Below are 15039 nucleotides of genomic sequence, written 5' to 3' on the forward strand. Positions count from 1 at the left end.
ACTCAAGCCACAACTCGTTGGTAAATAATCGATGAAATAGTTTGTCTGGACACATTCAAGTTCCTCTCATTGTCACCTTAAAGCTGTGAAAATTTGGTGTTAATCCGACGACAATAAGTATACGTTATTTTTTGTTAAAGACCTTGTATTTTGAAAAACATAAACTCCTAGAAAACGTCCATGAAGTAACAGCAAAGATTTTCAAGCTTGTTTATCGGCACAATCAATTTGTTTTCCCATCAAGGTCTGTTTTAACATGTGTAGGGGCATCCAAATGTGTAAGGCTATTAGAAACCAAAAAAATAAAGGAATGGGATAGCTATAATTGGATAAATTCGGCATATGAAAACACCAAAATCAATGATTTTTTTCAGTGGCTGTGTGACCTTGTGTCTGACACATTCATATGCAAATGACTAATCTGTGAAACAAACAGGGGCGGAGACAAACCACTCGAATGTTTGGAAACACTCATTGTGTGTCAGATAGCTACTGATAACACATCCTAACATTGCTTTGTCTTGAGTTTATCTTTGAAACTTATAGGCATACAGATTAAACCTGTGTTGTTGATTTTGGAAAACACTACTGAGGCTGCCTTGCTTCCCTTCAGAAAATATACATTTTAACCAACTTACATGACATTCTATGTTATGTTGACTTTATCATATGAAAGTTTATAGTGCATTTCATCAATTAATAAATAAATGTGAAAATCGTAATTTTCAACACAAATAATAGTCTCGCTACCTTAAGGCAGTCGCTCACGTTCGTGGTCTCCCATTTATTCTGGTTAACAATGATAACAATATTTGCGGACATTATATTATTAGATATGCGGTCACAATTGTATGCCCCAAGTATTAAAACACCAAATGAAGCCTGGAGCGAGGTAATGCAACCAAAACTCAAAACGATGCTATTCAGTTGTTGTTCTAGTAATTGACCATCGAATAAAACAAATCCATGTTTTCGTGCCGACATTCAGTATACCTGTTCCACCGCACCCACCAAAAAAGGGCATTAAACATCCTCCAGCAAATACGAAAATAATATTAAGATAGTTTTGAATTATCCATGTAATTCAGTTTTGCCGATCCGGATCGCAGGTTTTTATCCTGAAGTGACGTCACCATGCCGGACAATCCCAGTCTCCTCAATGCAACGAACAACTTGTCCCATGTTGCATTTCGCGATTCTTTCATTTTCCAGAGTTTCAACATCTCGATGGTCTTCCTGTAATTGTCGTCCCTGGATTTAGCAGAGCATCTCGACAGCATTTCTGTACTGAGTCCTAGTTCCAGTCCTACCCTGTAATATTCAGTGGCAACGACTGAGCATACATGAGCTAAATCTCTGTCCGACACCGTGGTGTTGTTATTATCGGGCGCCCTCAAGCGGCTTGTCCAGCCAGGTGGTTGGGGAGAAGGGCAGGCGCTCGCTGAAACAAACGTAATTTAATATGTATTTCAAATAAATGAGACTCTATATAAAAATTATTTGAAAAATAAAAACGTGTGAGTCGTCTTATCATAAAATGAATCAGAAATACGTACAAATTTGTGCAATAATAATTAGAAACATAATAGCTTGGATCGGGTGTCTTAAATTACCCAACGCAGACATGTAACAATAAGCTAGAGGCCATGTCCCGTTCAGATTGAAAATGACCCGGGTATCATGACCAGCTTTCTTCTGCAGTGCGCACATTATGTTGCATTTTTATTATTTTCAACGCATCTAATCCCTTACCTGTTTCCATGCTGGACTCCGTGTTCCTCGGCTGACCTGCTCTTGCTGCGGCCATCTTTAATTTGTTGATTTCCACCTCCACCATCCGTAACTTGTGATCGGCGTGCTTCCGTAGATTTTCCAGAGCGCTTCTCAGCATGGGTAAGCCGATGATGCTCTCCTCCATCCGATCAAGGTCCGCCTTCATAGACCAATCTAAAGTCGAAACCTTCATATCCAATTTATTCAACTTATTTCTCGTGTCCTTGTAAATGTAACATTCCAATTCTTCTATTTTTGAGTTTTCCGAGTTTGTGTTTTTCGTAAATTCGGCGCATTTGTTCTCCAGTGCTGAAATAGTTTTCCTGAATTTATCGACGTCCTCCGTTTTGTAAAAGATAGTTTGCAGTCTTCTGCCACAATCGGCCACCAATTCCTCGCACCTAGACATCCGTATGGTCATGTTTTGTTGACAGCACTTCATCTCCGTGATATCATCTTCTATTTTGTCTAGTCTCCGCAACAGAGTTTCTTCCAAATTAGGACATTTTTTTACAACCGATGCTTGACGAGTAGTTTTTCTTGTACGCGGCATGTTTCATTCGCCTCTTCCCTAATCACAGTACAACAATGCAACGCTGGAGTCGATGCTGTTGTGGATATTCAATGAAAGAAAATACGCTCTGTTTTAATCGATAGTTCACCCGTCAAGTCATTTTAGTCACAGTCGTGCATGTGATCGGTTTCTATCCATTGTCTCTCGTAACGTATCAGGGGTGTAACTTTACGCCGGTTCAGAACGGCACAATCGCGATGCGCGTTAAATTCCAGCATGGCGTTCGTCACCCCAGTAACGATACATGTAAACATTGTCGTCGAATACTGTAAAGGGGGTAATTATTCACTGGGTTTTAATTTAGCTCATTTCGCTGACTGGAAAATGCGCTAAATTAAAACCCAGTGAATATGTAAAATTTAGCATAGAACACATTATCTAAATGATAAAACCGTGAATTTAAAACCCACTGAATATGCCTGAAATGGTAAATCAGTGAAATTTAAACCCAGTGAAAATTAGTCATTTTACAGTACCTATATTTAGACGTTATTTTCTCCCAGGCTCATTCTATGTGGCACGAGCATGGAGGGGCAAGATGACTTGGGAAATTCCGGTAAGTTGTGGTCGAGATACTTTACTAAGTCTTGCTCATGAATGTATTGAACGTGCCAATACTCGGAATACTTTGAGACGAACTTTGCGTCACCCATCCTTTGGAAACATAACAAACTAAAATCAGTATTTCTAATTAAAATGGTCGTGGATATTGATTTCACCACACTGATCCCGGTTGTGTGCAAGCGTATACAATCATCGTGAGTCGCACGACCTTCCGTTTATTCGCCAGTTTTCATTAGTTTTTAGCTAATGAGTTTGGTGTGTCTGCCTGTCTGCCTGTTTGTCCGTTTGTCTGAGTGAGTGTCTAGTAAGTAGAATCTTAAAAACGCTCAGCGGTTTTTGATTAAATTTTGAACCTAGTTTTAAGGCCATATCCGTGCATAATAAGTAGCTAATTTGCATATCGACTGTCTCAAACATTGGTAATCGGATTTTGATTAGTTAGGTATCTAGATACATTGGAGGTAATGTGTAGACATATTTAAGGGACATGTTTGTGTGACCTTCACCGACTGTGATGCAGTTTGATTTTTCTGATATTTTTATTTATAAAACCCCAATTATTGTTTATATTCTGTATTCACACGGAAGCTCTGCAAAACTTAAGTTTGATTACCATTTTGTGCACATCTACGTCATCAATTGGTGACGTATTGTATTCGTAAACATCCTGAAAGAAAAAAGCTTGTATTGAGTTTAAGCGTAACTACTAGGTTTATACTCCAATCAATTATCATGAGATTAGATCTCACACGGTTGGTCCGAATGAGAGCTGAGCTCGGTTTGGTTCGTTCAGAGCCGAACGGAACGGAACAGCTCAGTCACTCGAGAATCAATATATTTTTAATATTTAAGAGACTGTTTCGGATCTGGAAGTCAACTCATCTTTGATATCGATGTTCCCCGATGACCATCCCAATTCTTGAGTTTCATGTCATGACAGAACTTACATTCCTTGAAAAACAGGTATGCTCGGAGGGGCCGCAATACGTTTATCTACAGTTTCCTCACAGACATTGCAAACGATATCGGTTCCTGACATGCCATGCTTTGAACTTGCGTGTTTTTAAGAAGGCGATAGATGCCGTTATTTCGGCCCGATGCGCTTACTCGGTCAGGGGCCCAGTTCTATCGTCAATGCCGAACGCGTTTACACGACGATTTTTGCTGGTTCGAGCCGTTAACTTCAGTTGAAATACAGTCGTGTAAGCGAGGCAAACGTTGTCGACTGTAAATATTCTGGACCACTACGGTACCAGTGAGAATAAGATCTTGCAATTCTGTTCTATCGTGCATTGAGCGTTCGAAATTCGTGATCGCAACTTTTGCTTAGAAATAAATAAATGTTATAACTTTTTTCTCTAGGTCACATGATCCCGATGATTCTTCAGAACTACGTGCAGCTTATTAAATGCATCCAGACGGATTACGTCACGCCTCAACTTATCCAAGATGGCGTACTCTCCCTCGACATGGTGTCAGAAATAAACAATGCCGGAAATCGGACGCTGCTTGATAAAAACAAACGATTACTTGAAATTATACTCCAGCGGGGTGATGGCGCTGTCGTGGGTTTAATCAGAGCGTTGAGGAACGGGTCAGGTCAACACAATTTGGTAAAACTGCTAGAGAAGAGCGAAGAAAACAGAGACACTTGTGCGAACTCACACAATAGTACTTTAACAGAATGTGCAGAACAAGACAATATATCAACACGACTATCTGGTACGTATTATATATACCACTTCAAAAATAAAAAATTGAGAAATCTGTGAATTATTATTCCCACTGTTCTGTGTTTGTATGTTGTTATCTCCCACACTCTGCTTAGACGATAACAAGTAAAACATTTTAAAAACACTACAAATTCTTGATATTTTTCTTGTGAAAGGTTCTATCAAATATATAACAAAACACAAATGCAAATCGAGGCTATTCTAAATTGTTTTCATGGAAACAACGACGATATGACTATAATTATTTTGAAATGGGAAAAATCATACAATTGTAGGTCCGTAAACTAGTTCGTAAAAGTTAGTTTGTTAATTTTCTTTTTCGGAATTTAAAACTGCCTATCACAGGGAATGATTTAGCATTATGTTTCAGGGAATCTCTGTCCCAAAAGTGCGTTGGCCACGACCATCCTTAATGTGGTCGTTGTAGCTACAGTTATTGTGGTGCGTGAATATTTCTAAATGGGCATTACTTGTGTTAGTAATTCGTGACATAAGTCACTTACATAAGTGACGTTCCTGATTTAGCGTTCACGTTCAGACAAACATATAAATATAACTAAATATTACAAGTCCTATTTAAATTTTCGAAAATAAAAAAAAATGAACAAATGCCATGAAAATATTAAGAATTTCCAAATCCCCCACCCAAAAAAAAAAACACACATTAAAACTGGTAAAGCGATTCTAAGTTAAAGGTAAGACATATATTCTCAAATATACGGAATTATATCAAAATTAAACAAATCTTACTCTGTGGTAATGGTGATGTTGAAGTAAAACAAAAGTATTGAAACTGAAAAACTCAGCAACTATTAAAAATCAAGATTTGAGAGTGCGTTCCTTTGTAGATATTAGAAATTCACTGACTGTCGGGAACTGAGCTAAAGTACTTTGCAAACAGAAATTAAAATAAAACAAATAAAACTTGACTCCTCGGCCAGCATAAATAATGAGTCCCTATACACTGTTTTAATTGTCAGCGTATTTTCCTTCCATGCCGAATTACACAGTTCCCTAATTACGACTCTATAACTGCCTTTCCCTAATCGACACTGAGTGATTGGTTAGTAATTTAGAATAGTCAATCGCCAAACAAAAATCGTTAATTGCAGTTATTATTATTACCTTATACGCAGCTGAAATACGGGATGAGAAACTGGTCTTCGTCGCTAGGCAACTAGCCCCTCATAGCTATCAATTAGGACTGGTGCTCGGATTATCTGCCAACCAATTGGATGTCATATTCAGCGATCACTATGGGAACACGGAGAGACAAACAATCAAGATGCTTTCAGTCTGGAAGACAAAGTACAGCCGCAAAGCATCATGGGATTGTCTAATACGCGCTTTACGAAGTTTAGAGTTGAACAAAACTGCTGATGATGTTGAATTGCTGGCAATATGAACACGTGACTGTTTGTGAGAACGGAGCGTTGCATCCAACCACGCTTTTCACGCACATTAATTGTATGGTAATCGGCAGATGAGCTTGTGGTTGAATATGATTATACATATGGTTTTCTAGTGTGGCACCAATGTCCTTGTTTCACGTAGGCCTCGGGTTTCGTACAAAAATCACTTGGTTATGACACGGAATGATATACAGAGACAATCACAGGTTGAGCAGGGTATGCTCACTCTTTTTGAAACAACAGACGTCACTTCATATATACCATAAGATCTATATTTCTTTCTCTAATACTGATTTGACTATGTTTCTATATATAATCCCGATATTTTCTATTAGGTTGACGTCAGCACACACGAGTGATTACCGCCAGAGTTTTGTATCAATTAGAGCCGCGTCTGCTGACTCAAATCTAAGAGCAAATACCGAAATTAAATATATATCACATGCAAATTTCTACGGTCCTAAAAATTGAAATGACGAAGTATTGAAGGTGAAAGGGTTCTCGTCGTTGCGTGGCGCATGTGTCACATTTGTGTTGATAAACTTTCCCGCAAAAAAGGACTCTAAGCAGAATTCGTTATTTATTTATATATATTTACTACCTGTACAATTTTTACCTTTAATGTTGTTTTTGGTAAAATAAATTTCATTCATTTCAAAGCGTTCTTCTAATGAAATAACGTGTACGAGTTTTTACCTGGGTGCGACTTGCACTAATTACCGTCGATGACTTTTTCTATACCTTCCAATAAAAATACATAATTAAAGCTTGGTAACGTCTCAGTTTGTACTCGTTGGTTTGCGCAACAATAAAAGTCAACATTATTATTTGAAGACAAAAACATAAACCCCTAGAAAACGTCGATGAAGTTACGGCAATGATTTTCAAACCTGTTTCTCGACTTGTGTCGCACGTATTGATATGCAAAAACTACTCCGTGAAATAAACAGGGGCGCTGACTAACCACCCTCTTAACCACTAAGCGTTTGTAAGCTCTCATTGCATGTCTAATAGCAACTGATATCACGAACTAAACGAGAACCCTGAAAAAAACAGTCAAATACAGACAATCAACGGCTGATTCTAAGGTCACGAAACCATGAAAACACACATTCCTATTTTGAGTAGTATATTATCAGAGATATGTTTGGAGTGGCCGAATCTTACGAGTAAACACAACAAAACGGCGATTTGAAGAAGAGAATTCAAGTGACGACGGCCGCTACGTGTACCACACACTGTGAGAGTTTAATATCCTGTTTGTCCCATTTTTCACGCTACGTGCTGCGTGTGCTGAAAAAAACAGTTGTTATTACTACCTTATACTAAAATGTGTTTGGATATTTAGAGTAGTGACACATTTTCATTCACTGTCCAGTTAGACTTAAACTATACTACGATTATTTAATTAAAATTTGTGATATGTGTTAGTTTTTCGATATTTCAGCTTCGTCGTTCTGTGCTGCGTAAAAATGATTGCGTAAAAATGAAGAGTTTCAAAAGTTGACACGGGCAACTGACTTTTAGCTTAATTGTTTACTATTCTGACGTTTTCTTGGCCACATTTTGTATATATCAGCCCTTCAAAATATGATTCTGGGGTGCATTTTAACCAACTAACATAACATTGGAAAAAATGCTAATGACAATGAGCAAATGGTTAAATGACGTCACAAAAGCGTTTTGTCGTCAGAGGGCGTGACTTATGGGAAAGGTGCATTTATCGTACGCTTTAATAGCAGCGTGATACTAGTACTAGCATACAGACAGTCAAGAAATTACAACAAATAGTATTCTATCTGTATGCACATCTTAGCATTTGCCCTGTCGGTGCTAATTTATGTAGTTTGGGTTCAATATTACATGATTGAAAATACGTAAACATTACATTGAAACAAACAGCTATTGATATAATAAAACAGTCACCATGAACATGCCGTCACCGTGGCGTAAAACCTCAAGAAACATTACCATGCTACTTGAATTTTCCAATCCAGCCACCCCCATATAAATAATGGTCCTTCCCAAACATGCTCGGGTCCTCTTACGAATGAACTCTAGATGAGTAATCTATTTTCATTGGTCGGTCTCTTAAATTGGAACAATGACTTGATTTGTAATCGATGAAGATAACAATCATTCGAGCCCTGGAGTATCACGTCACCGCTGGGAAGCAAGTTCCTCTAAAACTCGCGCTATCATATTCAAATCGAGGCTCTTAGTTGCGCTTATTAGCGCGCCCCACGACGCAGAACTCTCTGCTTTCAGTATCCATGACGACAACATCATCATTGCTTGTCTGGTGATGTCGGATGGGTATGACTGAACGATGTCGTCAAGATCTTCTTTGGACACGGCTAGCATCAACCCTATGTTGTAGAAATGAGATCCAAGATGGCGGCTGATGAACACAGTGTCTGCCTGCTCCACCAATTCTACAGAATAATAACAAAATAAAGAATGACGTCACGCAATTAGTATGGATAACAAATGCAATTATGAGATTAAAAATATGTCTACAAAATTCAAGTTTTTACTGACTTCAGCACAAATATTCAACAGCGGCTCTATTAAATACTGCTGTTATTTGTACTATGAATGAACTACAATTGAAAATGCAATGCAATACATTTCCCATGACGCACTGGTGCAATCCCTGGGATTGCGGAGCCGCGCTTTAAAATTCAAACCCGGCTTACAGAGCATTTACATTTCCACGACATTATTAATCTATACTTTGAACTGTAAAACCGTTTATTTTCACTGGCATTTAATGCTTTGAGCAATTTCACTGGGTTTTGTGGTGGTCGTCGCGCAGCGCGTGTTCGAATTTCATGTAAACAAACAACGTATTTTACACGCGTTGTGTACGTCGCTATGAGTCCCATATCGAGCAGGACGCGGCACGACAACCATCGCACTTTAAATTGACAAATTTGACTGAGAAACAATGAGTTAAATTGTTATTTATATTAGCAAATTTTACTTATCGGCGAAAATAGCAAAATTGAAAATTAACGAATAGTTAATGCGTTTACGGATCTTTGATAAAAAATAATATAAAATGATTTTTCTGATAACGCATTTTGACTGCTTGGGTATAACAGCTGGACATCCGGATTTTGACGACGTCATTAGTAACGTTTGAAACAAAACATTCATCTCTTCTGCTAATTTAAATCATAAACTCCTAGTGTCTTTGCATCCACACATGGCCTTAGGTCGGGATGATATATTCCGTGTTCTACTCAATAACTGTGCTGAACCATTATTGTCAGCAAAGTCATTCAAAGTGAAAAATTTCCAAGGAATGAATTCTCGCCAGCCATAGTCATGATACTTAGAAGAACTAGCTGCTCAGAAGTGACGTGATTATCGTCACAAATGAGGTCATTGTTCCAATTTAAGAGACCGACCAATGAAAATATATCACCCATCTAGAAATCAGAGTTTACTTGTGAGAGGATTCAATCATGTTAGATATACAGTTCATTATTTCTGGGGGGGGTGGCTGAATTGGAAAGTTCGGGCGGGATGTCAACAGGGTAATGTGTCGTGCACGAAGAGGGCAAAATATCATTTTGACATACTAGTATTCTTCACTTTTGTTACATCACATACATTATCAAATCATACCGATTCATCGTTCCTATAAGTCACGCCCTCTGACGACGAAGGCTTCCATGACGTAAATAGGTGTAGAAGATCCATCTCGTTAGGGCGTAGTTCGCATCGTTGGCACTCGTGCGTCAACATCGGGTTGTTTTACTAAGAGTGCGACCTACAGTGAGCTACAGTAAGACTAAATAACGTTAAACAAAGGCCGCGGAATGTGGCCGCGGCGTTGTTTTCTTTGGTTGAATTAATACACAGGAATATGCATTCTATATGTACTTCAACCAAGGAGTACATTTTGCATTGAAAAGTCTTAAATTATTTTATGTTTTTTTTTTTCAATTTTACTTGACTGAATTTTTATTTGAATTTTTGTTTTCAGAAATGTTCAATTCAGAGTAACATCAGCATTTGACAGATACTTAAAACTTGAAATATTGGTAGCGATTACCAATGCCTAACACTAAAACCCAAGTGTATCAGTATACACTTAATTCCCATAATGCAATCCGGCCATGCGCTTATAAATATTGACATATCAGGCTGATATCCAAGGTATCAATACAAACGACTTCAACGTTCAAAACCGCCAAGTATACAGGGAAATTGTTGTCATGGTAGCTAATGGAATCAGGTGATCTCCATGACGTGAGTACTCATAGTGAGGAAGATTTCTAACCCGTTTCCATCATTTTGCCTGATAGATTAGAATGATTGGTACCCCGGATTGACACCGAGCTAGGTTAAGATATTTAACCTCCAATCCAACTGAGAGATACTAATACCCAGGATATAATGAAGCTAGGCAAATTGTAATCAGAGATGCCTGGCCACAGAAAGAACTCCCGGGTGCCGAGGGTATTGGAGGCAAGAAGTACAAAATATGTTGTGTTCACTATATTCAAGTTAGAAGCACAACTCCAGTAGAAGCGGCATGAAGCAAAACATTGCATTTATTTTATTCGAATCATTGAAATATGACCATATACTTCTGTAATTTGCATATGGCAAATATATATGGCATTTAAATGCGGCTATGGTTACAGTTACAGTTATGCATATTGCATATGATGTTACATGATCCAATTTATGCAGTCAGGTAGTCCAAAACACCTATGTGTTGAGTTGGAATGTGATGAATGGTAAAAAAAAAATGGTTAATTTATGAAAGTTAAGTAATTATCTTAGAGCACCTATGTACTATGTTTCATTGAAATCTGATGAGTGGTTCTTGAGATATATGGTGTAAAAGATATACATACACAAAGACACACATACATTACGTCCTGCTCGCCTACGCCTCAGTAGAGCACATTCAGCCAAACTTCATCATACCGCCACAACCAATTACCATATGCATCGTGACAATTAAGTAAATTAATAAAAATAATAAATATTGAGATATTAAATCAATAGATTAATTAAAAAATTCAAATCGACCTTGATTGCATACCAATTTGATAATTGCAGATGGTTTACAATTTGCTAAATGAACCATTAGAATTTATTGGACTATATAGCGAGTGAACAATTTTCATTTTGTTTAAAGGGCGGTAGTCGTCGCGCTGCGCATGTGCGACATTTGTGTTGATAAACATTAGTTTTCCCATAATCCAGGACGAGTTTTGCCTTGGTCGACACTTGCACTAATTACCGCCGACGACTCCTTTGATACCTTCCAAACACCAACAAAAATACCTACTTAAAGCTTGGTAACCTCTCGTGTACTCATTGGTGTGCGCGACTGTCAAAATCGTCATCTTTGTTTATATGAGACCATGCGCGGCGCGACGGCTACCGCCATTTAAGTCTAAGACACTAACAGAAACACATTTATCCAATATGTATTTCCATTCATAACCGCAACATTTAGAACCACGCTTTGCTCGAATACATATTTTGTAAATATGATATAAAATGTATTGTTTAGTGTAATACATACGTTTGACCGAGACCTGTTTCTCAGTGTCTTGTTGGGTTACATTGTTTCCATGATCAAGTTCTAAAAGCTCGGCTAATCTGGGTTGATTGGAGTGAAACCGCAGCGCCTGCACAAGCACTCTAAACGCACGGTTTTTGTTGGGTAAACAGTCTAGTATTTTCTCATTTAATTCTCTGTCCGTGCTCGCACTTTCTCTCATCTCGGCGACCACTTCAGCCGTTAGAATTTTCTCCTCCGTCATGTACCTCAGAAAATACGAAGACTGCATGTCGTTGATTAAACGCGCACGATTTTTAAGTAAAGATATACGATGTTGTTTCGTCATACCGGTTGTTGCTACAAGAAAACAACGAAATTGTTATTGAGGAGTTATAAAATATTAATACTAAATAAATAAATATTAATCATTAACAATATATTCCCATAGATGGAGATCGTTAATACTACCGATGAAACCATGGATGAGACTTTGAAAACGTAAGGTTACTCATTCATAATCACAGTAGCAGACGCACATCTACACAACATAAACATTAAACACGCGATTGTACGGTAAATGCGCATAGCAGCTGCAGGCATACGCGCTCCTCATTTCTCTATAACGCACTCATTATACATCTAGAAATTGCTATAAATGTTCGGTTTGTTTACTTACTTTGTTCTTGCGTCATCATCGACTGTGGTAACAAGTAAGCATGAGAGAGGCGTGCGTAATGACTTGAATTGAGATTGTTCCAATGTTTTTAACACGGCGATTAGTATCCACTTTCTTAGAGTAGTTATTTAATTGGCTGAAACATGAACACATGATCTGACGATGAATCGTCACACATTGCTGATTTGTACATTGTTGCTCGCCCTGCTCGTAGTGACACATACTAGTACTCTGACGTCATTACACAGTTGATATTGACCTAGCATCCGACCTAGCATCCATTTATAGTGAAGAAGCTATTTCTTATAATAGTTCAAATAAAATTGTACAAAAACACCAAGCACTAAGCAGGTTTAAACACCATAGTTTGTAAGAATACATCTAGCCGAATATAGGTAGTATATGTAGAGTTGAACTGTGGTTTAAATATTTTATAGAAGTCATTTTTAACATAATTTGATATTTTTATAAACTGACAACGATGGAAATTCTTCAAGAAATGCATTGTATTGTTATTATTTTGTTTATAACTGCAATGAAAGGAAGAGTGCAATTACTGTGCATGCAGCTTGCAGGTGTCACGGTTGAAACGTTTAAACTTCGTTTTGCGCATTGCATCATGGGAGAAATAGACTTTGAAAACACATTGCACTCAGTGAAACAAACAGTAAACAACACACTATGAAAATGTAATGCATGATATATTTCATTGTCTAAAACCCATGATACACAGAATAGCTTCAATTAAATTAAAATTCCATAACTATCATCGCCGAAATCAAATATATACCACGTGACTAATATAAAGAACGATGGCAGTTTTTACTTTCGGTATCATAATTCTAGGAATTTCACCTCAACCATGAGCAAACATTAATTATTGTAGCACTTATTAAAATCAAGAAGCGTCTTCTATCAGCAGTTAAAATCACAAACCTGGGAATCATTCGATTTATACAACCATGATTATTATATGTTAAACCGCTCATTGGTATGGCAGTGGTTGTCACGGTTACTGTGGGGGGAATTTAGAATAGGGTTTCACACTTATCTCAACCCTAACGAGCGTAAAGTTCAAGGCGCGTAAAACAAGGGACTGTCAATAAAAGGAACAGGAAACAAATAAACGATATCAAGGAACTGCTTTTATTACTCGTCACTGGAAAAGGTTATATGTACTCGCGTGCTAGAACAAGTATTCAGTCCTTTTGTAGCTATGATTGGTTATGAACTTGAATCGAATGGCATTAAGAGTTAAGCATGTAATAAAGACGATTGAATTGAATAAACACAATAACAATATAAGAAATTCAAGAAAGCACTGAAACACAATTGAATAATATTGAATCAATAATACGAATGAGTATCACAGTAATAATTAGGGAAATAATATTGGATTATTCTCCATCTCATCGACAGTTACACGAGACTTTAATCGGTAGACCAGAGTTCACTTCCTTCCTGATGATGAACACCAAAAAGGCTTGCATCCTACCATGGGTGAGTGTTCAAAATATGTGTCATTTTTTGGCGAGAAACGCCAACTTCTGAGCCCAATAACGCCCCCAACGTCGATCTTTTGGGGTCCAGTTTTCAATTGGCTGTGGGGCACTCCTACCCACAATCATAGCTCTATCCTCACTGCGTTGACATGGTGAAATTCTATCACATCAATATTCAGTTCTGCATCTATTATTCCCGTCCTTAAATGCACAGATCATTCTCTTCCAACTTTACTTTTTCTATCATCTTCTTTGCACTCCCATAAACTTTCCCTTTTTTATGATCTTACACAGCGGTATGATTTCATTTAGTATAGTTTTAGCCATTGTCTTCTCTTCTTCTAGCTGCTTTTCTTTTTAGTTCAGGAACTCTGTGATCAACTATAGTGCACTATAGTATAGTGCAAGAAATACTGGAACCTGGCATATATCACAATAGAACTCTATTTGTGTTTATTTTAGTTACTACGTAAAACTCAGGACTGTACCGTTATCTAATGACCTCTAGATTCTATCTCTCTGTACTCATCAATCGTGAGTACTTCATGAGAGCGGAGAGCTGGCGTGTTCATGGGTTTTTACACATAAATCACATTCAAATTGAGAACAGTCCACACCCCTGTGAGTTGTCCTCTCTTGGCATATCTAACACACTGTCACCAGACTTGACCATCAAATTCGCTAGGCATTTTTCACAGAACATAGTATGGAGACAAGGTAGAACTTTGGGGTTCTGGAAGAAATCAAGACATCAAATGGATCTTCTCTGATTTCACATAGAACAGTCTCGACATATTCAGTCTGCCTCTCTCGCCATTGTTAGTTTTATTATGGAATAAACTTAACTCCATAGTAAAGCGTAATATGGTAGTAATGTGTTTGTAATACTAGTATATGCAACCCAAATTCCCACATGTCTTTGCGTGTACACAAATATGATCGGCATGCTAGAGGGTATTCGTGAACCACACCTAAATCCATTCTCTACCATCGGTCACAAGTAGCAGTGTTACATTTCCCTGCATGCAGAATGTATCACGAAGGGCAGGAAAGCTTGTCAGTGCAACAGTCACATGATAACGGGTTTTGTATATACGGGGACAAATGGTTTGGCTGGGGTTTCATCGTTCACTACGTGTTCTTGGCCGTATTTTGTTGTAAAGTCGGCCGGAGGACGAGAGGGGGCGAAAAATACAACAGATAAAAATAAGAACCAGTAACCCAGAGGACTAGAAATAAAAGCTAACAACAGGTGTGAATTCTTTTTTA

At 37.9% G+C, this 15039-nt stretch overlaps 2 protein-coding genes across 2 annotated transcripts; one reads left to right on the forward strand and one right to left on the reverse strand.

Moving 5' to 3' along the window:
* Positions 1-751: 751 nt before the first annotated feature.
* Positions 752-2380, reverse strand: LOC146734634 (uncharacterized). Its single transcript, XM_085507722.1, has 2 exons — positions 1753-2380; positions 752-1441 (listed from the first exon to the last, which is right to left on the reverse strand). Exons 1-2 carry the CDS (start codon positions 2324-2326, stop codon positions 1056-1058), a joined length of 960 nt encoding a protein of 319 aa, XP_085363848.1. The 5' UTR covers positions 2327-2380; the 3' UTR covers positions 752-1055.
* On the forward strand, positions 1817-6827 carry LOC144356984 (uncharacterized). Its single transcript, XM_085507723.1, has 3 exons — positions 1817-1893; positions 4274-4633; positions 5781-6827. Exons 1-3 carry the CDS (start codon positions 1890-1892, stop codon positions 6047-6049), a joined length of 633 nt encoding a protein of 210 aa, XP_085363849.1. The 5' UTR covers positions 1817-1889; the 3' UTR covers positions 6050-6827.
* Positions 6828-15039: the final 8212 nt, after the last annotated feature.

This window comes from Saccoglossus kowalevskii, chromosome 14 (assembly GCF_978046115.1).
Source record: "Saccoglossus kowalevskii chromosome 14, keSacKowa6.1, whole genome shotgun sequence".
Taxonomy (NCBI): Eukaryota; Metazoa; Hemichordata; class Enteropneusta; family Harrimaniidae; genus Saccoglossus; species Saccoglossus kowalevskii.

Bases quoted from the DNA above. Each gene is read 5' to 3' on its own strand.
- LOC146734634 (XM_085507722.1), bottom strand. From the start codon at position 2,326: ATGCCGCGTACAAGAAAAACTACTCGTCAAGCATCGGTTGTAAAAAAA. The intron at 1,442-1,752 runs GTAAGGGATTAG...CGTTTGTTTCAG, and splicing joins GGAGTCCAGCATGGAAACAG to CGAGCGCCTGCCCTTCTCCC.
- LOC144356984 (XM_085507723.1), top strand. The intron at 4,634-5,780 runs GTACGTATTATA...CCTTATACGCAG, and splicing joins TATATCAACACGACTATCTG to CTGAAATACGGGATGAGAAA.